Genomic DNA, 26,964 nt, shown 5'->3' with positions numbered 1-26,964 from the left:
TACATGGCTGAAAATGGTACTACAGTTTTGAATGAATAAAAACATTTCAATTCAAAGACCACAAACAGCATATCTGTGGGAGCAGCACAAGCTGAATTACAGATCCCCCCTCCAAAAAAAAAATACTACTTTCAAATTTGCAATTGCATTGTTGTCTCTCATTGTCCACTTGGTGGAGCAGAACATGCTGCTGGAAGTGAATCATGCCTCCCAGCAGGCCTTCGCCGACTGGAAGTGTTTGCGTCAGTGGCCCAGTGCAGCAGGTCCCTGAGGACATGACATGCAGTTGTGCACACATGAACACACCCTTATGTGCTCTGTGGCTCATGTCACCATCACTGAGCGCACAACAATCACATGACTGCAACGATGCTCATAATCGAACAATACAGAGTCTTCAGCATCAGTGAGTTATAAAGAACAATTGAGATTAATTTAATGCAGGTCATGGATTCATTAAGTAGCTTGTCCCGCGACATGTGACAAATGACATTATTAGATGACATGCAAACCGCCATCTGTTTAGTGCTCTTAATTGATCGCGCTGCTGTCAGTAGACATAAGAGTGAGACTAAACGCTACCAATTAAAGACTTCTTTAACTGCAGTGAACTCTTCTCTCTGTTCACCTCTCTTTTAATCAGCTGGGAGATCTATCTAAGAATATTTGTTCTTTCTCAGCATCAGCCTGCTTCATATTCATTTTTGGCTCCGACATTCCCACCTGGAAGCTGCTCAGTAAAACAACAGACTCTTCTTCTCTTCTTGTATGATACCAAAGCAGCGTGTCTGATCAAGGTAGGGGGTTAAGATGCAGCTCAAAGGCACCTTTTCTTCAGGACAGAGCGAACACGTTGAACATATTTTGTGGGAGCTTAAAGATTATTGCAATATGTGCAACACCAAGGCTGAGAGCAAATAAGGACAACATCACTGTAACTTTATGGAAACCTTTGTACTCATACATTCTTGCTTTAAAGATGATTTACTCAAGCAAAAGTCGAATTTCTTGTGTGTGTTAATCTGAGTAAATGTTACAATGTAGCATCATAAAAAGGGTACAAGACACAGTTCATGAAAGCTTCATAATATTCTTGACAAAATCTTTACACCGTTGTGGGTGTGTCAGACCAAGCTGCTCTGTCTTAACCAGTGGTGAAGGAAGTATTCAGTTTCTTCACTCTAGCACAGAATTTAAAATATTTCAATGCAGGAATCCTGCACTTCAAATCCTACCCACAGAAAATTACAGAAGTGTTATGTGCTGCATTTGATCAACACGCTGAACAACAAAAGCCTGGTAGATGGTTTTAAAAGTATGTTAGCTTCAAACAAATCACCAGACTAAAAGCCAGAAATGGTAAAAACTGAAAGATTCATCATTCTTACATTTTGACAGCCCATAGACTGCTCATCTGTGATGTTCCAGTCAATCAGGAAAATGCAAAAAGTCTAAACTTAAAATTGTGATACATCATCAAAATCACTCAATTGTCTCATTCAAATTTTTGCCATGACTACATTCAGAAAAAAAATAAAAAAATCTGCATTCCTTGGCACAACTTCAAAGCCATTAGTGACTCAGTTCTAATGAACAGCCAAGTGAGAAAAATTCCAGGACTTCTCAGCTGAACTGCAGACTGTGTTCACATATAAATAGAAATATTTCATTTGTAAAATATCTGTAGTGTGCGGAGTCACTATATTTTTTCAGTTTTGTGCACACTTGCAGAAATACTGTACTTCCTGATACATAGTTTTTTTTTTTTGCATTTTTTCTAAATTAATCAACTAATTTTGCTTTCTTTGTTATGCATTTATGATTTTATGTATTACAACCATCACACCTCACAAAAGACATGTTTGAGTTCTCTCTACTTCTAGTCATTGTTGTGCTGTTACAATAAAGGTGCAAGACTTACTGCAAGAGGAGCTCATGGACTGTCCTATGAGAACACCTACCTGTTGCTCAAAGCGAGTTTTATCTCTTGACTTCTGAAGAGTTGTTTAAATGAAGCTACCTCAGACATTTAGCAGGTAAATGCTGGGGATCTAAAACATTCGTAAAAAGTCAATCATTTTTGCCACTTTGCTCTGTTTCTAAAGCTCCTGCTGTAGCTTCAGTGATTTTTCTGCCAGACACAGAGTCATGAAGGGACTCAGATAACAGAGCACCAGCCGACCTGTGATCTGCACCTCAGGAAATTAACAAATGTCTGAAATAATAATAAACAGGACCAAATGAAAGAAATGTGATGAATGTATCCAGTGTAATGGTGACTGATGTTTTGTGGACAGTTACAGTGGTCAGTGATTGTTGTACTTACTTGTCTGGACGTCAGTCTGTGAGCTCTGTGCTCCATGAAGTCCTCAACAGTCTGTTCTGGGTTTAGCTTCACTGCTGGTTCCTTCTCGGTGCAAAATGTCCTCAGCCTCTCTGTGTCACTGCACTCCTGAAAGCAGAACAGAAAAGCTCAATAGGCACTCCGCAGTCACAGCATCACTAAAGTTAGAAGATACAGTAGACTGTGCAGTCACAGCTGTTAGCATTTAACTTGAACTACCAAGCACATGTTGACACCGTGGGTGTGTTTGATTTGGGTCATGACTCACTGGGTGGTGCATTAAATCAGTGATTGATGAAGATGGATGCAGCCTTTTTTTAATTAACCAAGCTAAGCTATTACTAATCTTAACTATGGCCCTATAATGATGCCACACTTAATTTTACTGCATTGTTGTTTATGTCTTGTTTCAACAAACTGCTACCCCCACCTCATTGGCCAAATTAGCTTGCTCGGGAGCCCTGGGGCAAAAGGTTATTGATGGGCCTTTTGTGGCTCTCACAAAACAATGTCGGTTTCATTACTTCTTCCCACACCTACACCCAGAGCCGAAAGGATTAGTGGATTGGTTGATTAATGATTTGACATTCACAGCTAAATATGAATATTTTCTAGCCTCCTGGTTTTCTGTGATAGTGAGATCAAATTGTGGGAGTTTTGTGATAGTTGGCCAGTCAAAGGCAGACTGTGAATGTGTTTACTTGAGCTGGAGGGCATATTTTAAATTGTCAGGTGTATTGATGATGAATATGATTATTGGTTGCGGCCTCAAAGTACTTCTATGACTGATTTAGGGTTCCTTGCCTGAGGATTATTTTTGTGTGTGCTAATTACTTGGAGCACAGACAAAATGGGAGAAATTTGACAAGTTTGCTCAATACAAACTAAAGTGTGGGCCCCTCAAACAGATAAGGCCATGAAGTGGATGATGAAGAACTCCTCAAAGTTTATGTTTTATATTGTAGTGCAATTTTACAACAAATAAGCTAAATTGTGTAGCCTTGAATGACATGGAGTAAACCTGGGACTTTGGCACATTTTTAAATGTCAATATAAACAGTTACATTCACTAAAATAAATCACTTTTAGAAAGACTCTAGAAAGTACAATTATGCATAAAAATGACCGAACTGTAACGAGAGTTAATGCAATTTGTTGTAACAAACCACTTGGCAGAGGGTCGTACATTTGGCACCCAAACTGACGAGCTGATTTTCCGGTCAGGCTGCGGGGTCCAAACACATCTGACATGCCGGTCACAGTCCTGAAAAATAATACGAACCAGCTATTACACCATCACAGTGCCAGAAGTACAAGAGCTCTCACACATGCTCTGTGCTTAACCTCATAATGCACATCACATCCAAAACAGCTCAAACTGCATTTTCACCATTGTCTGAAAGAGGCTACGCAGCCGTCGCATTCAATGGCACTCAAAAGGGAGAAAATTGTGTTTGTGAGTGAGGGAGACAGAACGTGTATGTGTGTCCCCTTTATGTGCCATCACAGAGGTGAATGGCAGCCGTGAGGCAGAGAGAAATGGAGCATGGGAAATATTTAGAAGCTTGTTTCAATGGATTGAATGAAACCATGAAAGAGTTTAGCCTTTGCTTGGATGTCAGGTCTTTAAACCTATTAACCGGTGGGTTGACATTTGCTGACGCTTGTCTTAAAAACTACATTTTGCACAAAATAAGAAGAGCATATTCTGTTTTCTATCCCTTACACTGGAATTAGAGTGGACAAAAGGAATGTTTTGACCAAAAGCTGCTTCATTGTTAAGCTATAAGAGGAATATGTAAACCAACAGTTAGTCAGTGTGTTATTTAGGTATTTAAATTAGTACAACAATATTAGAATTGCGAAAGTTAGCATTCTGGTTTGGGAAAGTCAGAGTCGTGTCAGTGCTGTTTATGGATGTTGTGGTTGTGTTGGCTTCATCAGGCCCAATCAGCGCTTCCAAGTCTGTCACAGTGATGCAAAGCTCTAGATTCACAAGTCTACTTGCATTTAAACCCTCAATTATGGTCATGAACTCTGGGTAGCGACAGAAAAAATGGTTGTCTAGGTGTCTGGACTCAGTCTCAGAGATAAGTTAAGGAGCTCAGACATCCAGAGTAAATCCGAGGTGGTGTGGGCATCTGATTAGGATGACTCATAGGTGCTTTACTTTGAAGGTGTTCTGGGCACGTCCAACTGCAAGGACACTCTGAGTTATACCTAAAACTCACTGGAGAGATTACATACATCATCTAGTCTGGGAAGGCCTTGGGAATCCCCTGTTTTGGTCAATTTAGTGCTTGTGGGGCTGCAATGTAGACTGAGTTTAAGCCCCATCTTGGCCTGTTATTATAGTTTGATGCAAGTCTCCTTTTAATTTTGATTTTTATTTGGAGTTATTCACTTGCTGTTTACTTCCATTTTCTGTCAGTCTTTGGTTTAATTGAGCCACCATGAATTAGAGTTAGAAAAAAATCATGGTTTGGATTAAAATACATTCTGTCGTTACATTCACCACATGTTACAAAACTCCATTTTGTACATCCACGAGGGTGATGATTCAACTTGAGACTTTACATGCATTTATTCACACAATTGCCCTAATATCATCTACAATATCAGCATTACTTTCTGTTTATCAGTGATCAGAAGTGGTGATAAAATGCCAACTCAGCCTACTAGAAGATGGCTCATATGTATGGGAATGACAGACTGAAAATGAATGATATAATGTGTTGATGATGTTCGATTCGGGTGCCCTGTCAGAGTGGAGGAGCAGTTTACAAAACTGCAATACTACTAATATTCTACCGCAACCAATACTGCTTTAGATGACAACTACCCCTTTTCAACCAAAAAGAACCAGGTGCTAGTTTGGTGCTGGTGCTCAGTTGGTTCAAATCTTTGCCTCCTAAGAGCCGGTTTGCTTTTCCATTGGCAAGGAGCCAAGTTAGAGCCACGTCACTGTGTCACCGTAACACATCAGTACGTCACTGAATATGTAGCCGTTCAACAATATTCGTGCACTGTAACCATGCAAGTGCTGTTTCTGACTTTTACAAGCCTAAAATGTGATCCAGACACAAATAATCAAACTGTTTGTAGCTACCAGCCTTCATTGTAGTCACAGGCAACGACGAATACATTTGAGAAGACAGGTAATTGTCAGAGATGTTTTGATTCTTAACAATGGACATGTTAGCTACGTTTGCATCGATTACGTAGCGGTTAAACAAACTACTCACTCGGCTGTTTAAAATGGCGACTGTGTTTCCGCCGTTGATCGTCGGTCACAGTGATCCCGTTTCCAGCCTGTGACGTACTCGGTTCTTAACTCTGGCCCAGCAACGAGTTGGTGCCTGAAAAGCACCAGTTTTTGGAGCCTGGTGCCGGTACTTAGGTGGTAGAAACACAAAGAACTGGTGCTAAGTCAAGCACTTGCTCCGAACTAGCACTAGAACCAGCTTGGTTGAAAAATAACCAACATGGATTCCATATGAAACATCACACAGTACCCCCTGGAGACACAAATGACTTTCTATACATTATTTCCAATACAATTGCAGTACTGTTTCCTGTAAACAGAGTGATGTGAAAAATCAGTAGACTTCCACTTCCATGCTACAGCTGTAAACCTCATAGTGTTGCGAGATTAAATGTCAGGGGATCGTCAAAGTCAGGAGGATTCATCACCTTTGGATTATAAATGTTTGTACAAAATTGCATCACAATCCCTGCAATAGGTGCAACGCTGCTATCCATTACCACAATATAACACTACACATCTTGCTAAACACCATCTAGCACGCTTTTGTGTGTGTTTGTGAGTGGGTGTGTTCCTCAGAGATTTACACACGTGGACAAAATTGTTGGTACCCCTCAGTTAAAGAAGGAAAACCCACAATTCTCACTGAAATCACTTGAAACTCACAAAAGTAACAATAAATAAAAATTTATTGAAAATTAAATAATCAAAATCAGCCATCACTTTGAATTGTTGATTAACATAATTATTTAAAAAAACAAACTAATGAAATAGGGCTGGACAAAATGATGGTACCCATAACTTAATATTTTGTTGCACAACCTTTTGAGGCAATCACTGCAATTAAACGATTTCTGTATTTGTCAATGAGCGTTCTGCAGCTGTCAACAGGTATTTTGGCCCACTCCTCATGAGCAAACAGCTCCAGTTGTCTCAGGTTTGATGGGTGTCTTCTCCAAATGGCATGTTTCAGCTCCTTCCACATATGTTCAATGGGATTCAGATCTGGGCTCATAGAAGGCCACTTTAGAATAGTCCAACGCTTTTCTCTCAGCCATTCTTGGGTGTTTTTGGCTGTGTGTTTTGGATCGTTGTCCTGTTGGAAGACCCATGACCTGCGACTGAGACCAAGCTTTCTGACACTGGGCAGCACATTTCTCTCCAGAATGCCTTGATAGTCTTCAGATTTCATCGTACCTTGCACATTTTCAAGACACCCTGTGCCAGATGCAGCAAAGCAGCCCCAAAACATTACTGAGCCTCCTCCATGTTTCACCGTAGGGACAGTGTTCTTTTCTTCGTATGCTTGGTTTTTGAGTCTATGAACATAGAGTTGATGTGCCTTACCAAAAAGCTCCAGTTTGGTCTCATCTGTCCAAAGGACATTCTCCCAGAAGCTTTGTGGCTTGTCAACATGCATTTTTGCAAATTCCAGTCTGGCTTTTTTATGAGTTTTTTTCAGCAGTGGTGTCCTCCTTGGTCGTCTCCCATGAAGTCCACTTTGGCTCAAACAACGACGAATGGTGCGATCTGACACTGATGTACCTTGGCCTTGGAGTTCACCTTTAATTTCTTTGGAGGTTGCTCTGGGCTCTTTGGATACAATTCGAACGATCCGTCTCTTCAATTTGTCATCAATTTTCCTCTTGCGGCCACGTCCAGGGAGGTTGGCTTACTGTCCCGTGGGTCTTGAACTTCTGAATAATATGAGCCACTGTTGTCACAGGAACTTCAAGCTGTTTAGAGATGGTCTTATAGCCTTTACCTTTAAGATGTTTGTCTATAATTTTTTTTCGGATGTCCTGGGACAATTCTCTCCTTCGCTTTCTGTTGTCCATGTTCAGTGTGGTACACACCTTTTCACCAAACAGCAGGGTGACTACTTGTCTCCCTTTAAATAGGCAGACTGACTGATTATGAGTTTGGAAACACCTGTGATGTCAATTAAATGACACACCTGAGTTAATCATGTCACTCTGGTCAAATAGGTTTCAATCTTTTATAGAGGTACCATCATTTTTGTCCAGGCCTGTTTCATTAGTTTGTTTTTTTAAATAATTATGTTAATCAACAATTCAAAAGTAATGGCTGTTTTTGATTATTTAATTTTCAATAAATTTTTATTTATTGTTACTTTTGTGAGTTTCAAGTGATTTCAGTGAGAATTGTGGGTTTTTCCTTCTTTAACTGAGGGGTACCAACAATTTTGTCCACGTGTGTAGGAGAGAAAACGTATCCACTAGCTTGCTATGTGGCAGCAACTACAACTAAAAGCAAAACTGAGCATTCTTGAGTCAAATCAACCTGGTCAGCACCAGATAAGGGTCATTCAGTCTTTAGTTTCTCAGTGTCCTAAGAAAATATTTGTGTTATGTGTGTTTTACTGGAAAGAATCTATTCCATAGACTGTCTTTTGTAAAAGTTGAAACCAGGTCACCACATGTGGGTTAAATGCAAACACATACAAAACCCATGCAGCCAGAATGATGCATAAAACACATGAATTTTTGATGGATGTTTGTTCACTAACATGAACCATTTTCTGTGTTTTCCCAGAAGCATCCTCAGACTGGCGAGGTTGTCAGACATTATTTACCTTGTTTCTGTTTTACTGTAACTAAAAAAAAGTCTTAGCTGCAGCAGTTAGGTCTGGTGCTCTCCCACATTTCTGACGCTCCAGTTTTCACTTTGTAGAACCAACTCAAATGTTACTGCCAAGCAAAATTAGCCAACATCCTACATACTGACTGGAAATGCTATTAATTGCCATGGTAACATCGGAACTGCTCCAGGAAGCCACAGTGCAGCTTTTCTGATTCCAAAAGTATAAATCTTTCTTCTCTGGGTGGATGGATGGCTCTGCCTTCATCGGAAAGGAAATAAATTTGTTCTATTTGCCAAGGTGACACTGTGAATAATGACAACCATTGTTTTTAACTTGATTATTTATTTGATTTTGGGCTCTGGACACGCTACAGGTTCAGTCACATGTAGCTGCAGGATGAAAACCCTGACAAATAGCAAATAAATCTCACGTCTTCCACCTACAATATGTGCAATATGTGCTCACTTTTCTTCCTTCTGGCTCCTGCAGTGAAACCAACTGTCATCGATGTGGGCATATACGTCAACAGCATCGGGCCTGTGTCATCCATCGATATGGTGAGTAAAAGCATTATCTTTTGTTTATCCTCGCCTTATACACACACACACACACACACACACACACACACAACACACACACACACACACACACACACACACACCACACACACACACACACACACACACACACACACACACACGTTTGTACTTCTATCTTAGTGAGGACATCCATAGGCGTAATGCATTTCCTAGAGCCTTACCCTAACCTTAAACCATCACAACTGATTGCCTAAACTTATCCTTACCCTAACCCTAACCAAACCTCAATTCATACCTGTTCTCTGAAAACAAGTCTTCACCCTCAAACAGAAAATGGTTCTCACAATGTAGCAAGTACAAGTACACACACACACACACACACACACACACACACACACACACACACACACACAACACACCACACACACGCGCGCGCGGCGCAAACACACACAATTGTCTGACATTAGCATCATCAAACATGAATGCTGTCATTTCTCATGCTGCATTTGGAGGTCATGTGGATCGCCACAGCTGTTTTTGTTGCAGCGGAAGCCAAAGAAAGACAGGTGTGGACGCTTTTGTTCATGTCCCGTGGATCAGCTCGGATTAAGCAAATGTGAGTTTAAAAAACCCAGAAAAGCTATAGAAATTCTGCTATGAAAGCTCTCTGCTATCGAGTTGACAGCAGTTTGTGTCTCTGTGGAGAGGAGACTTATTCTCTTCCACTTTTTCTTTATTAGTAACTGGAGCTTTTGCATCAGCATGGAAATTACAAAAAAACCAAAGGAAAAAATGGTTTTGGAAAAAGACCAGGATGTGGATCGATGCATATTTAATTATGGAGGAGTGGATAAGATGAAATAAAACATATGAGGAGCTGAAAACTGAAAGCTTGATGAGCGGTAAGGAGAAAACAGCTCCTTTTCAGACAACTCAAAGCCTAAACAGTCTGTTGTCTGGCCTTGATTGAAGTGCGTTCGTCTAAATGGAAGCAGCCTTTCTTTATTTATAATGCAGTGGGTCTGTTCGGTTGCTGTCAATACAGTCGAATACAATATTTAGTTTTCTGCTTGAAATTCACCCTCACAACATAATAAATGCATTGCTCTGCAAATATTAACTGAGCTAGACATGATAATGAAAGTGTTTCATCTCTGAACTTTCCAGATCACCAGATGTTGAGTTGCAGCTGTTGCCTGGCAACATTAAATATTTCCAGATATAAAAGCAACTCAGCCCATTTTAAAGCCTGCATTAGCTTAATAACTTGTATTATATCAGATTAGATCTGCACACTCGCAATTAAATTACAATATATTGCATAGGCCAATGTAATGCACTGAATATCATGTGCACATTACTGGATGTGCAATTCTGTGCATGTCTTGGCCATGTGATGACAGATGTTAATAATGTAATTTACTGAAATTCAAGCTACTATGCATTAGCAGCTAAAAACATGCCAGTTAGATAAAGGTTTGGCATACTGGACTATATTTTGAATGACCGCACAAAGCTGTCCCAAATTCACCCTATTAATTTGATGCCAGAGCTTTACTATGTAGTCGTTCTGCAGAGGACATTTAGGACTCCTCCTGGAGTGAAACTTGGTAAATTCAATTTAGGATACAAAATGGTGTAGTTGAACTCACAGTTCATTAAGTTGATTTTCTACTCTGGACTCCAGGGAGCCGGCAGGAGATGCAAAGTCACTTTGACACTATGAACTTTGCAATCCCAGTAGACGGTGTGATTGGAAAAAAAAAAATCTGGAACTATTACTGAGATTACGAAAGTGTGACCAAACCGAACACCAGCTACGGCCACTGTCTGACACTGAAAGCTGCCGGCCTTAATATTTCTGCCCTGGTTGAACTGGCAACAATCGTGATTGCTGTGGTAAGACAAAGTGCAGTAAGAAAAATACAGGGCCCAGAACACAAGCAGCTACTGGTGAGAAATACAATAGGAGAACAACCGGTGTATCTCTTTAGAGTATATCAGAACAAACTCACGTTGTTTTAATAAAGATGTTGCTCTATAATCGGCCATCATCATCTCTGGAACTACTTCTTCTGCTTGCATGTTGCATAAAGCAGCAAAAGTGCATTGCATTTTCCTGTGACTTCTTCATAATAATAGTCACCCTACGCGCCAGTAAATGAATACTTTTAATTTAAAGCAGCCACACAAGGAAAGGTTGTGAATGTGGAGTAACTTACCACAGCTGTGACATGATGTTCAGAGCGAAACATAAACACCCAGTTATGTTATGCTGGGTAAAAGGATAAATTATTGAGTTCCCTCCTGCATTGAATGCAATTTAAATCAAGAATGAAAATGATGGACCCCGTCATGAAAGAAAAACATAATAAAGAAAAGTCAATATTGAATATATTTGCATGCCACCTGTATGAGAACTACGGGAAACTGTCTAGTGAAATTCTTCTGCTAAAGCTGTCTGTATTGGCTGCTGCTTAAAAACATGCCAACCATAAATTAGGCTGCGTTATACAGTGAAAAAGATTGACAGGAATAAATGTGTAATATATCCAGAAAAAAAATATTGAGAAAGATTTGGATTGTATTTGTACTACACTGTTGCTTTTATTGTATCCACCCCTGTATATGTAGTGATTCGCACAATAAACGGATAACATACAGCAAAGTGGCCAAGACTCCATCTGAAGCTCCTGCAGGGTGATTCAGCAGCTAAATCAGAGGCCCTTGATGATACCGAAGGAGTGTTTTTTCTCTTTTTTTTCATACCATGACGTTTTTCTTCCCACAGGATCTTCCTTATTACATGACTGCTTAGAAAATACATCAATCAACTGACAGTACTGATGGAACCACTAGAACGCTTTGTGCAGGAATGAGCAACATCTCTCTGGTGAAGTGAATCCACCAAACAGACCAGATGCTTGTGGCTAAATGTGAAAAGAAACCTCAGTTTACCTCAGTCACAACGGAACACTCAACAATCTGAATAATAAAAATGTGAAATCCAGTTTTCACTTTCATGTAAGACAGTTGTTTTCAGTAACATCAAGTAAAAAAGCCTTTGGTTTTGTTGTTTGGTTCTCAGCCTTGCTATATATAAAATATTCTTTCTGCAACATTTAAGAGTGTTCAGGAACGGCATGTATATAAAAGCTGTCCTCATTTGACATGGTGCTTTATTCTGAAATCTATTTATACGGCGTTTATTGAGAGAATCAGGGTATTCAGCATCCTTTGTTGGCATGGTAATGTGCACGCATCTTAGAAGAACTTCAGCAACAAGACTGTGGCAGAATGTAAGCAAAATGAGAGGTATCAAGCAACACAGTCACAACAGGCTTTTGTTCAGTGAGCATCATGCTCTGCCATCAGAGTCACATCTCCAGGCTTTATTCAATAAAGCACTCAGTAATCTTCAAACTACGCTTTAACAATAGTCAAATAATCTTTCTCACATTTGCAAGATGCAAGTGATAGCAGGTGATGTTGTCTTTCCTTTTAGTCCTCATGACAGAGCTCAGGGTAAATACAGAAACACAGATAAAGAAGTTTGTTTATAGGAGTTTATAGGAGTTTACTAATGCAGTAAGGTTATGGTGCAGCACCAAGGTTACAGGTTCAGTGCAGAACAGCATTTTCTTTCATACTGAAGGTTTTGATGGCAACAGAAATAGAAATCAAGTCAAGACAAGCTTTGCTTTTCCCCAAAGACGCAATTTGTTCCGCAGCCGTAGCAACACATGATCTAAATAAGACAATAAAATGCAACAATTCGCTAAAAGCACAATGTACTACGTTACTACATGCATATACACTTGAAGATGCACCAAGGGCAACTGATAAGGAAATAGTATTTGTACCTTTCATGAATCGCATCGTTTAAAAGCAGAATTGTTGCATTAGAATGACAAAGTTCGCTCAATCTACGTAAGCTGGTAATTAAACAGCAGACAAGATGGCATTAGAGTAGCAATATCAAGTTATCTAAACTTGACTACACCTGGTGTGCAATGTGGTCAACAAAAATGTCTCGCAAACTCTCCTGGAAAAGTTGTCATGACCGCAGATGAATAAAAAAAAAGAGGTTCCACTGCTTTTAAAAGCTGACAGCAGCTCTAACAGTTGAGTTTACCCAGAAACAGAGCTGTTTCAACTGCCACAAAACAGTGGAGACGGCACATTAGTCCTTGTTACGTTACTATGACCACAAGCATATGAGTGTAATCACTGAGCACTGTGATGACTAATGTGGGTTTGGTAGGTGCCGGTCTGTGAGAAAATACAGCGGGCTGTGTAAATGACAGTACTGTACAACATGAAATATATCAGGTTACACTGAGAAATCTATCAAAAAAATCTGACATCTGTTGATGATTGTGAAATTTGGCAAAGTCACACAGTCTGTAGGAATATGTTTATTACACTTTGTCTTTATTATTTGCACCTTTAGCAGTTTTAAATGTCATGTGCATACAATTTGTCAACAATAAATTTAGAGCAGCTTTTAGGTAGAACATGAGTATCTTCAGGCACAACATAAAACAACCCATTTTAACTATTTAACTCGGAAACAATAGCATAGCAGAGACAAAAACCGAGTTTATTTTGATCCATTTACTTAAAAACTGTATCTTACATCCTTAATGAAATCTGGTAAAGAAGTTCTAAGTTCAAATCCTTGAGAGAGTTGACCCTTTTGTTGAACATCAATTGTGTTTTCTTTTTTCTGACTGAAAATAACATTGCAAACATCAATCTCTCTAAATATTATATTAAGATATATGTGCTTTACATTTAAATATAAGAGAAACAGTGTAGCTTCTGCAAAAAACTTTTTTTTATCCTCATAGGGACATGATGCATCCTATAGCCATCATAGCAGAATGTCTAACGCTAATCATAAATCCTTGATCCTCAAAAAGCAGTCCGGACCTGTAGAGACCTTAATGTGGTCTCCACAGGAACAGGATGTCCCCATGGGTTGGTATGTAATCAGTTTACAGTCTCCACTGGGATATAAAAACAAAAACACAGGCACACAAACTCAGTCACTCAGGATTAATATAGTTGTTGTGAATTTAAAAAAAAACTCCTGCAGCCTGCAGTGGGTCAGTGGGGCATGGCTGGGCTCGGCTCGCTGTGGGAGCCCAAACTTTGTTTCAGTGGAGAGCAGCATCCCACTGTGACATTCCAGTGATTTTCCTCTGTGTAAGCGCTGATTGCTTTCACCCTGTCAGGGCCGATGGATGCTGGTCAGTCGGATGTGAATCCCTAGCTGCCCCCAGGGTTGACTGGACTGGAATTAGTGCAAAGCCACAACTATTTTATCTCGCTCTGTCCACCTCTGTGTCTCACTCCTTTTTCTTTTTTATCCGTTTCTCTCTGAAAATATTCTGATGCCAAGCAAGGAGAGAAAACAACAGATTTTTTCAGCTTGACCTGGCCTTGATTTTTTTTCTTCAAAGCTTCACATTCACACTGCACTGCACTCTTCCTCTTGCTTGAGTCCAGTCCATCATGCGTCCTGAGACCTCCATTTACTAGTTCCTTCACTGGCTCTTTGTGTGTGTGTTTGTGTGACTTCCACATGAAAAACCAGGTCAAATCCGCAGGGTGTGTTAGATTCATGATCCATATTGATCACAAACCCGACTGTCTCCAGTGCTGGAGGTAGTCAGTGGCCAAACTCCAGGAAGCTTCTCATCTGCCTTTGAACAAAACACATTATCTTCCCTTATTTTCTCCGATGGTAATGGGCACTGGCTGTGATGATGCAACACCAAATGAAGCTGATAGTAATTTAGGACACACTGTGATGAATGGTTGAGTGATTAAATGGCATTAGCAGCATTAAAGTCAAGCGAAAGTGCTGGGCTTTTATAGCTGGTGCTGGGAGAGTCAGATAACACAGCCGGTAAATTAACTGACAAAGATGGACGCACTTTGACATCAACACTATGTTCTTGTCGTCTATGCTCGAGCCAGTGAGTGGGTGGCATCTTGAATTTGCCACTGTGCAGCTGAGCAAAGCCGGTATGTGTCAACGAGGCATATAAATTATTAGAACTATCTGTTCTGTCCATAAAATAGACAGTAATAAAGTAGAAGCTATCATTCAATTATGATCACTACTATAAGAAAAGACTTTATCCTCACACACTGTCAAATATCAAAGTTTAAAATCTAAGAAATACCAGGATCAGCCCTAAAAATACTATACCATATGCTTTTTGTTTTTTTAATTAATCAATTATCAACAATGTCAGAAATCCACTGATCAGCCACAATATTAAAACCAATCCATTACAATAGCATCTGTCACAAGGTGGGATATATTTGGTATCAACTAAACAGTCAGTTTATGAAGTTTATGTTTTGACATCAGAATAAATAGGCTATGTGATCGGCAATGACTGTGATGGTAAAATCACTGCATCTCCAAAACGACAGGTCTTCCTGGTACTAAGTGCTTGGTCTCCACGAAAAGCGGTCCAAGGAAGGGCAACCACTGAAAGGGTGACAGGATCATGGGGACCCATAGCTCACCATTAATGACAAAAAGGCTGTACCTTGTGATTCAACCCCATGAAAGAGCATAGGCAGCATGAATAGCTGAAAGCCTTAACGTTGGCTAAGAGAGAAAGGTCACAGTGCATTGCGGCTTGCTATCTGTGGGTCTAAATCGCTGCAGATCAGTCAGAGTGCACATGCTGACCCCTGTCCAAGACGAAGGTGCCTTTAATGGACATGTGAATGTGAAAATTGGACCATGGAGCAACACGAGAAGGAGACCTGGTCTGATATCAAATACCTGGGGAAGGCAGGATGTTACTTTGACACCACCTACCTAAACATTGTTGCAGAACACATACACACCTTCATAGCAAGTCTGACCCATGGAGGCCTCACATTGCACTTTCCAGCTTCTACTAATGTCTTGGTGTCTGATACTACAGGACACCTTCTTATAGAACTTTTCTGTCAGCACAATGGGAACCTCCACAATATGAGGCAGGTGGTTTCAATGCTGTGGCTGATCAAGTGTGTGTCTCAACACAGTAAAAAAATGACCCTCTCCCAAACCCCAAGTGGACATTTTCTAATGTTAAAAATGCAAAGATATTCTGCTAGTAAATTCCTAGTGAAGTCTTAAAATCAGCACGTCCTCTGAAACAATACTGTGAACACAACCTCCAAGTCATGAACAGTTAAATTTCATTCCAAATGTGATTCAAGCTATATTGTTAACCACATATCCAGAAAATCAGCAAAAGAAGCCGTTATGGGAATAACAAGACCAAGAACATTGAAATATAAACAGATGGTGCCTTTAAACTTGCAGGTAGGAGTTAAAAAATGAGCTTCATAATCTTAGTAAAACACATTTTTGTGGACTGGCCTCTCTCTGACCTTTTACAACGTCTGTCTTAACCTGTGTTTTATGTGTTCATTGTGTTACGTTGTATATTTCTGTTTCTCTACATCCGTTGCTCTTACTTGTTTTACTACTTTCTTTGTTGGAAGTCATTAATTTTTCTTTACTCTCTGTCAAACACTCTGTAACCTTGTTCTAGTAAGGTGCTATAAATAAAGTTCATTATTCTGTGCTTTCGCAGTCAATAAGCCTGACACTGCATATCTTATTCCACTGTCCCAAAGAGCGTATGGATGTGCTCAAAACTGCTGGACACACTGCTGCACTCAGTAATCGGAAACCCACACAAATGCACACTGTAGTTCAGTTCGAGTAGCTTGATGATTTTGCTGCTGTAAGGATGCACTAAAGCAAAAAATACGTATTCATCCGCAAATAAAAACAGTCCCTCATGTAACAATTCCTTCTGTTTGAGTAGCATACAGTATGTGTAAAAAACAAAAGCTACAATGCCCATTTTAAGATTAAAGACTATAAATACAAGATTAATATTTACTGAAGGACCCAACTGATGTAAGGTTGTGCACCACATACAGTAAAAAAGTCTTGAGACAAGCAAGTGCACTGAACTTGTCTTTTAACCAAATGTAATTCCCTAAATAAAACCATGAAATATGCACACATTATAACAAATAAGAAGCAAACACTTTACAGATACAGTCAATATAAAGGTTTCCCCATTGTGTTATGCAAATCATTTTTAAATTAACAACTATTAGACAAGAGCATTGCACAAGCACATCTTCATCTACATTTCCATCTGTTCTGCAGCCGCTGGACCTCAGCGACTGCAGTCAGCGACAGAGGAAGTCCTTTCTTTAAATATCAGCAGAAGCTCTTCATCACGCGCATCTGGCTGAAGTGTCAAAGCAGATATTTTTCACTTACATGGAAGTGCTGGGCTGCTATTTGTGACTGCGTGACAGTTACAGCTCAGTTTCGTGTCACGTTCACCTCAAAAAAAAACTATACAGGATTTGAAGGATGCTTTCAATCCCTTTCTTATAAGTTTGTACTCCTCATATACAGATCATAGTATGTGAAATGTACACAGGTCAATTGAAAACTAAAGGCCAAACATAAAAATTGTAATCCAACAGTTTCATAATCATAATTGTGAAACTAGTAAACTTTTGCAATGTTGGCCAATGTTGCTATTTAACATTTTCACGAAACCAAAGATGTGGAAAAAGGCACATAAAAGGTTTCTAATTCTTGACTTTCCTGTTGTAATTTGTACATTTTTTGTTTTTCTCTTGAGACGTCAGTTCAAATTTGTCCCTGGTGAATGAACAGAATTGATACATCCACTACAGACAGCCGTCTACATAAGTCCAGATAAATCTGTTTACATGAATAATCTTTGAAGAGATGTCATTCTAAGCCAAGAGAAAATGTCACAGTTTGACAGATACAATATTTCAAAGCAGCATTGTGTGTGTGTGTGTGTGTGTGTGTGTGTGTGTGTGTGTGTGTGTGTGTGTGTGTGTGTGTGTGTGTGTGTACAGTGTGCGACTGGGATGCAGGGTTTCACTAAGTCTGAAACAAACAAAAAAAAAAAAGCAGAGTGCACATGTACACTCTGCACATGTGCACTCTGTGGAAGCGTCTATGCATTTGTGCAGCACACAGCGCGCAGGAACATCTTTCCTTTGTGTTTTTCATTATTTGGACCAATAAACCCACTGAAGTGCAAGTTCTTCATGAGTGATTCCACACTTCTTTCTGCTTCTTTTCCGTCCGCTTTGATCACTTCTGCTTATTGAGATCCTTTTCTTTTTTTGCTCCACTTCCATTTGATGGAGGCTCAGAACTCATTTTCACTTTTTTTTTTTGTTTTCACAAATCCTTCCTCATCCAGGTTTGAGATCAAGGTCGTCCTTTGGGAAAATGTGCGAACCAAATTAGCCGACACTTGAGTGCCCGACACTTGAGTGCCCGACATATCGGCGATGAACACATTTATCATTACACAATTAAAAGAAAAAAGAGAGACAAAGAGAAGGACGGTGAGTCAGAGATGAGAGGACAGATTATTATCCTCATTGGCACGCCATCAATCCAGCACAGCCCTCAGTCTTCTTGGCACAGAGATCCTGCATCTATTAGTCAGCTTGCACGTTTCCAAAATGTTATTACTGACCCACAACACAAAGCGGGTCACGGCAATAAAGCGCACGCGTTTTTATTTGTTGTGATCAGGCACTGTCGAATCACGATGCATTTTTATTTTGTGAAACAGCTAGTGAGCAATCAACACACTAATTATTTCAACAGTCTAGTTAGAGGTTGGGGCTGAGTTGGGGATTAGGACGGAAAGGGTACAGGTTATTCTTATCTTAGTTATTAGATTTTTATTTCATTGTCTCCTTTAAATATTCCTGATTAACTCTGCTTTTTCCTCCCAGTAATTGAAAAAACTACAGGGATGCATGAATAAATATTGACAGAAATTACATTTATATTTTACAAAGACCAGCAGTGAACAAAAGAAGAGAATTATTACATCACTAGTGCATCTACAGTATACAACACCTGTGCACTATTACTTAAATGTCAAATGACTCAATACTGCACCACCTTACATTAAATGCACTATTTCTAAACTGAACAATAGGTATTTGCTTTTATGTAAAATTTAAAACAGTCTTCACTTTTGCAGTCTCTATTGTAGGGCCTCTTTTTTCAATATATTCTGTCAAAAGTCATTGTTTTTGATCAGTCATACAAGGATATCCTCAACTTACAAGCACAGAAACAATGCAGTTATTGAGTGGCATGATGTTGAATCATTTGACATGTAAATGATTTTGCACAGGGTTGTTATCAAACTAAATAAAATCATATGGGTAAAAACAGTGGATATTTGAAGCTACATGGGGTTTCAGGTAAAAGTAGGCATGGAGACGCATGGGCGGAGCATCATCGAAAGCCTTTGTAGAATTTTAATTCATTGCGCCAGTAAAGTAATTACAAAAAAAAAACAGTCTCTCTTATTTCTTTCCAATCCAAAAAACAGAGAAGCTGTTTAACTTGTTGTATCACATTTCACTCTTGAATTTAAACCATCCACCGAATGGAGATGTTTCCTGGATCTAATTTTCCAGATCGCTTGAAACCCTGACATCTCAATCAGTTGTGATGGGATGCTCTATATCCTGCTGCTCCACTTATCTGATCAAGGCTGATAAAACAGGTGTGCATAGAAGCGTCCTTCGTGCATGCTAATGGTAAATCAGCTGAGGAACCTGAATGTCTCTTCTGAATCATGGATGTAACTATGAATGGGTGAGCAAGGGATGAAAATAAGTGCATGCTGGAACCTTGACTCAGGGATTGATATGTTTTTCTTGTTTGATTCATCCCTTGTAACTTTTTTTGTTTCCCAACAAACTGACCCAACCTGTGCACTTAAAACTCGTCAGAATGGGAAGAAAGCGTGCACCCTCGGCGGGCAGCGGCAGCCAGGGACAGACTCACTGAATAATTGAGCCCGTAGAGATTGAAGCGCTGCCTGACCCTCCACTCAGAAAAGACAGAGGAAGCTATTTTTGTGGCAGGGACACTCGTGAGGAACACAAACAATCACAAACACAGCCGCGCATGCACACTTACATATCTAGTTATTCATCTGTCTATGATAAACACACACGTAGGGAATATATTGTACATCAAAGGCTCTCTCCTCTTCTGAAGAGACTCTTAAGGCTTTAAAAGAAACATTGTGTTTCCCTCACTCCGCCTCTCCTTTCATTTCTGCTAAACATCCTTTGCTTGCCCTTATGCACTCTTGAAAATGTGCAACAGGTTACTTAGCAGTATCTCTAGTATTACTGTCATTAAACCTGATTTTTAAATCAAATCTCCAGCTTTCAAAACCGACTTACATCTTTTTAAATTAAGTTACTTCAGGGCGTCCAAAAGGCCACCGGATGACATACAGCATGTTATCATTAAATTATTAAGAGCATACATTGTTTGAATACTGAAATGTCCCTGTGTGGTCAGACTTTATGGGAATGAAAAGCTACAAAACTTCTTATACTGGATGCTTATGCACAGCAGTATTTTAGTACCTACGTGCTTACATCATCTATATTTTTTTTAGCACCTTAAGTCTGCACAGTGGACCTGATGCAGTGAGGTATTTTTTGATGAATTAGCCAGGTTACAGGGAAAATCTAAATATAATAGCTCCCACTTAGACCATGCTGTTGGATTTTTCCTCCTTCCTTCCTTAATTGCATCAGTACTAGTGCGGAACTGGAGGCAGTTCGAGCAATAACATGAATTAAAACAACACCAACGTATCCCCGTTAAGGCATTACCTGAAGTGTGATAAACAAATTGCTATGTGATTTTCTTTATTTTGCTGCTATTTCCTCAATTCTCCAGGTTATTCGCTCAAATTATGAGCCCAACAGCCACGATAACCTTCCCTACAATGGAATCCCCGTGGTGAATTGCTCCACTCACTTAAAGATCCCCTATGTGGAAGGTGGGTGGAGTTTAGGGTTTTACCTTGTTAGCATGCCCTTATGTTGTTTTTATATAAGGCACAGCAAAAATAGGCAGTTTTTGAGCATTTTTACCTTGAAAATAGAGTGTCCTAATGACAAAAACTGTAGTATTTTCCTTCTTCAGTATCAATTTCTAGCTCTAATGTGTGGCTTAATTACATTACAACCTGTGGTTGTGTAGCATAGAGTAGTTTTACAGTGTTTGAGCAGAGTTGTAGATGTACTGGTCAGATTCCTGGCAACCTCGGGGATTTTGGGTTGCATTGTTGTCAACTGTTCTTAAGGAATTAATTGTTTATTATTATTATTATAACTGATCAAAAATATCTGCTGATTAGGCAAAAGACACCGGCTATGCACATACTTCAAAACCGCATAAAGGGTCAAGCCAAAAGTCAACATTTCCTTGTGGCTTCACACGGGGAAAAACTCTGCCCTCCTGTGTGAAAGTCCTCTATTTTTTTCATTGGACAACTGCATTCTATTCCTTATTATTTTTTCCTATTTATACACTCTCACATGATCTGGGTGGAAAGTCCTTTTGAGGCAAACTTTCCCGTCACATGCTACATTTTCTAAAGACCAAAAACAGACCCTAGGAGGAGGTGCAGAAGTGTAGTTTCCTCTCAAACAACATGAATTACAACATGCTATGAGATTGGTATGCAATTTTTGCCCAGTGGCATTAAAAAATACCGCCTACTCCAGCTTTTAGTTAAATTTTACCAATGCCAACATGCTGACCTTTAGCTTTGTGGCATGTTAATATTTTCTAATTAGCACTACAACCACAAGCCCACTGCCATCCTTGCATTGATGCTATAAAAAAGGCTAACAATGCATCATTTCAGTGTTAACTGACCTTGGCCATCAGACAGAAGAGAAACTGGCACAAAGCCATGACAAAGTATCCAGAGCTGGCTCGACAACTGCCACTAAAAATGCAGCTTTTTGAAAGCATTTCCAATAGTGTCTTTACTGTTGCTTGTTTGTTAAGATCCCTCTGTTATTCCACTGTAATTTTCATATCCCTTTTCAGAGCCTTCTAAAGTTGACTGTCTATTTCTGCACCTGTCTGCCTTCTGCCTGAACTTGGGTGCTATATCAGTTCCTATCAAAGTCACAGTGATCACGATCAACGCAGATATGAGGACCAAAGTGCAGACAAAAACCAGGCACGCAGGAACAGAGCTTGTCTTAAACTGATGGTTAAAATGCTGACTAGCAAGCAGGCTGGCTTGGAGAACGGTCAAGATGGAAGATGGACAGCCTCTGGAGCGGAATGGAAGAAGAATCTGTTCAGAATGGCAACCAGAAGGCAAGCTAGACGGGCAAAGACGCTTTGGTCGAGGATGGAGGTGAAAGCGGAGCTCACAGCCAACTGGGAAGCTGGCTGGTGGGTAGTCGGTCCAATATTAGGCATGGCTAGAAGGATAGCAGGAAAGAAGCCAGAAGGCTCAACTCGAAATCTTCCGATTCAGTCACAACTTATGAAACGCCAGGAACCTTCATCAGCCAGAACAGAAAACAATGTCTTTTCATTTAGACCAAAGGCAGCAACTTCATGTTTAAAGTCGGTGGTGTTCTTTCTGATGGCATGCACACTTTCCATCACCTCAGAAGGTTCCTTCAAGAGAAACGCTGTATCCACTGGGTCCATTGTCAGATTACATTGACACGGTGAGCACCCGAGGAGGACCCAAGTGTAGGCACAAACAGCTCATGCTGGCTCACAGGAAGGCAATTATAGGCAGCAAATCATAAAGCCACATCGCAAAATACCATCAAAAACAAGAATGGGATGACAAATGATCTGACGAACAACAAGGGAAAGATGGCTGGTGTGTATCTGTGACTCAGTGAGTAATGAGAAACAGGTGAGGTAGGTGTGGGTGATTAGGGGATGACACACAGGTGAGCAGGAGGATCAGGAAGGAAGGTCCAGGACAGGGTCAGATGACAAATCTAAACTGGGATGAAAATTACGAGGTGTTTGTAGGAGGGATGTGACACTTTTGTGCCTCGCTTTATTTGTATATTGAAATTCAACCCACATCAACAAATAATCAAGCCTAGCAAATCATGGTTGTGCATTTAATCTGACAAAATAAAATGTACAAGTGAGAATCATCGCCACAGACTGTCAGAAACAGCAGCTCTGAATGGTTTCTTAATCAGTGCGTCTCAAGATCCCTGAAAATGTAATCATTTTTACATCGCTCAGAGAGTAAATCAATTCCGGACACAATGACAAGGAGTCTCAAGATGAGTATGAGGCCTCTGTATTTGTTTGATGATACTCAACACCCACAACAACTATAATGGAGCTCACTTGAGGGTCTCTGAATTCTTTTCTCATCAATCTTTCCGGAGCTGAACCTGTTGTTGTTCATGGCAAATAAAGAACTTATTTATATAAACCTGGATATTATTTTGTAATTTTACGGTACAGTCACGACTGTTTTCCTTCAGTTGACAACACAACACATGAGTAATGTTAAGCAATCTTGATTCAGACAAAAGAGAAGCTCAGGATGACAATTCTCTGTATGTGTGTACAGCAGAAAAGGTGTGCTTTCTCAAGATGTCAAACATCACTTTAAAGTGCCTTTTAACATAGCCGCAGTGCGTGGGTGTGCATGTGAAATGCTGTGTGTGCTTTCTGCTGCTTGACCCGCAATAAAGTCACTGAAGGTACTGGGAGAGTGAGGTTGAAAATTCATAAGAAAAGGTTATCTGATTGCCGTGCAGAAGGTCATCGCCTTTTGCAACAAGACAGCATGAAGACAGCTTTGTAAGTTAATTCAGAAAAATGAAATGGCATTCACTGTGCTTAATTACATTCTCTAAGGTGGATGAGAAACCTTCATGGCTTGGCAAGGCCAGTAATGAAAGGAAAAATGATTTTTGTCTTACATAACTTCATATGTGACCTTTTCAAATGGACAACACCTGCTGAAAAGAGTGGACACATTTGGCAAACAATCGCCAATCTCCCTGTGCTTGTTTTGCCTGTTTTTGAGCTTGCAAACATAATAATCACATTTAAAACTCTAGGCCAGATGTATTTCTCTGAGACTGCCGAGTCAGAACATAAATGTTAACTACTTGAACGCAAAGCGCTCAAGAGAAATGACACGGAGCAGCTCAAAGTGCAGTAGGTGGTGGTGCAAATGGGATGTTACAGCTCATCAGTGATGGCTGCTTAATGCTGTGCAATTCCTTCCAATTAACCAGAGAAGAAAGGCTACTTAAACAATTAATCATACTGCAAATTAATTATGAAATGCAAATTGTTTACTTGTATTTCTCATCTGGTAGGGATGTCAAGTGACATGTTATGTCTTGCTTTAACAGTGCTCAAGTGATCTAAGCAGCTTGACAATGTATTCAGGTGTAAACCTAAAGACTGTGAGGAATGAGGGTCAAAGTTCAAGATGCACTGCTATAAGGGAATAGTCTCAATTGTATGAAATAGAATGTACTTTTTAAGGGCAGGTGAATTATGTGCTAAAAGGGAGAAGAACAAGTATACAATTTGGAATACATTGTAAGTTATTTGTTCCTGCATTATACTTGGAGCTATGTTCAATTGGCTTTTTTTTTAGCCAATTTTTCAGTAAATTACCAGACAGCATTTTTGTACTTTCATGGCTCAGTTGAAATTCTGGTGTCATGAACAGAAATCACTATTCCCAGCCAGCCTTTTCATTTGCTGTTGCAATATAATTAATACTCTGACTTTTCTGAAGAACTGAAAAAAGTAAAGTTTATTTTTTATTCATTTTTTATTTATTTTTCGATAACTATAGCACACTCTTCCAGTTGTTTTTACCCTTTGACTTTCCGTACCATAAAAGTAAGAATTCTTTCCCACCAAAGTTTCCCTGAAAAGGGAACTCCGCTGATTTTACACTTCAAACTGTGTTTTCATGTGTGGTGGAGAACTGTTGGATATTTTAAAAAGTGAGCTGCACCAAGTCTGTTCAGTTGTCTTAAGTGGTGCCACTTTAGTCAGTGTTAGCCGGGGCTGAGTATTTGTAGCGAATCAAGTGGAATTGCATTAGGGGTAATGTACAACACATTTTAAAGCCAGTCCTTCTAGTTAATTGTCAATTTAAGTCATGTTTAAACGTATACAGTTAAAAATCAGTTGTGGAAAATAAATAACCAATATGGGACTTCCATGGCAAAAGGTTAGGGAAAAGTCTGGTGGTTATAGTAAGAAATGTGGTTAAAAGAATCCCAAACAGTGGTCTTAACGTGCAAACAGTGGTCTTAACGTGTCAATTTTGTCGTCCCATCTATCCACTTCAACCTTCTCCTTGACTACATCCACTAGAGGGTTTTGTCACAGAAGCATATAATTTCACAGACTTTCGTGAAACAACTGATGCAAGTGGACAGGAAGTAAAATGTGAGGAATAAGAAAGAGCTGCATTATTGTAAATGCAATCATTACAAAAGGTGCACCAAACTTGACATATAAACTGTGTCTCCAGCCTGCAGTGACTGCTTTGTAAACACACTGCATTGTGCTATGGGTGGAATGAGTTGTATCTGTATGTTTAAAATAATCACAAATCCCAGAAACAAATCAACTTAGTAAATCTGACATTCAGTGTCTAATTGTGGAAACCAATGAACCAAAAAAAATCCTGTTTAAAATAAACACACCCCAGACTGCTTTGTTTTTAAGTACGTTACTTGGAGTGATTAAATGGTTACACACATTTGGCGGTAATTGTTGGTTTAATCCAGGGTTTTAGAGAATCGCCCAAAATTGGCATTCGTGTCTGGCAGTGGAGTTGTAGAATATGTGTTCTCTTTGGGATGCTTCCTCATGAATCCAAGCAGGAGTGAGCAGTGAAAGTACAAAAAGGCTTTAAAGCTGAAATGTATGTCACAAAGAGTTGCCAAGTACAATTATAAGTGAACAGAACAGGTGGATCTCTGTGCTGGTTGTAAATCAAATACGTAGTTTTTTTTTTGCTGTGGGTCTTGATTAAATGGAACTGTGGTGATTTTTATGAATATGACTGGCAATTTTGAGTCAGCAGAACGTCAGAACTACTAAATCATCTCTTGTTTGTTTGCCTTCTTCCCTAGACATGTCCTTCTTTCCTCCTAAATTTTTCAATATACATTACTGTCCCTCACTTTCCTGACCCTTACTAGATTTCATTACCTTCTGCTATTTCTCCTTATTTTTCCTTCTTGTCCTCCGCTTGTTTTCCTCCTCAGAATCAATGCATACAGAAATTTGGCGTTTGAAGCGAAACTCTTTAATCGGTATATAAATTAATTATGAGCTACTTGTGCCTGTAAGACCACTCTTATAGCCTGGAAAAAAGGATCACCCTTTCAAACACACTGAAAAAGGCTGGAGGTATCAACATAGGTTTATGGGCGTGTTAGTTATTTAAGAAAGATAAACAAGAAACTGTGGATTTTCTTCATTAAGGCAAAGGGCTTTAAAAGCCTGCTGTTTTGTAACTAATTAATTTTACCTCTGTTCGAGGACACGAGTTTGATTTTAAGATGGCACACATACATTTGCATCCACATGCTTAGATATGTATAGAAATTATTTTTGAAAAATGGTGAAAAAAGGCCTCAGAACCACCTGGGTCTTTATAGAGATGGGTACAGCTATGAAAATGGGACAATGGCATATGGCTACAATGGCAGAACACTGGCGGAACAATCACAGTTGCTACATTTGTGATGAGTTGCATGAAAGGTAGGGTATATGTAAAGGATACACATTCATCACAAGAGTCTAAAACACGATTTAGCCACTATAGGTACACATGTACCAACACAGCGGGTATTAAATATTAAACTTGAATAGTTCATGACAGCAGTAATTGCAGTCAATTCTTTCAGCAGAAGCTTCAATAGTCTGAGTACAGATGGGCTCAACAGGTGGGGAAAGCATCAGAGAAGCCCATCTTCGATCATCGGACACAAGACAGCCATGAAAGGTTTTCACAAGCCTTCAAAACTTATTAACACAGTAATAATTTCCAAAGCTACAATGGGCACGCTTATTGGAGAGCGTAATTTTGCAATTGAGACTGTAATGAGTCATAGAAAAAAATATTAACTGAGATTTCTAGAGAGAAATTGATGTTTTTTTATTAAAGCCAGCATCTAGGGGCTGCTGTGCTGTGAAGTACTCAGTCGTGAATGGGAGTACTTGCTGCTTGGAAATCCTATAAAACTTTAGGACTTCTTAGTCTAACAGTGA

The 26,964-nt window shown here is 39.6% G+C and overlaps 1 protein-coding gene across 1 annotated transcript in view; it reads left to right on the top strand.

The window, feature by feature from the left end:
• Positions 1–26,964, top strand: part of LOC110950029 (gamma-aminobutyric acid receptor subunit gamma-3-like) — a 113,649-nt gene that overhangs the window by 31,709 nt on the left and 54,976 nt on the right. The window contains exon 3 of the mRNA XM_051943561.1: positions 8,704–8,771. Within this exon, the coding sequence (XP_051799521.1) occupies positions 8,704–8,771 (68 nt within the window). The remainder of the gene's footprint in view (positions 1–8,703; positions 8,772–26,964) is intronic.

The sequence above is a fragment of the Acanthochromis polyacanthus genome, chromosome 22, assembly GCF_021347895.1.
Source record: "Acanthochromis polyacanthus isolate Apoly-LR-REF ecotype Palm Island chromosome 22, KAUST_Apoly_ChrSc, whole genome shotgun sequence".
In the NCBI taxonomy this organism is placed as follows: Eukaryota; Metazoa; Chordata; class Actinopteri; family Pomacentridae; genus Acanthochromis; species Acanthochromis polyacanthus.
The sequence above is the reverse complement of the archived record's forward strand: the minus strand, read 5'-3'. Positions and strand labels throughout refer to the sequence as shown.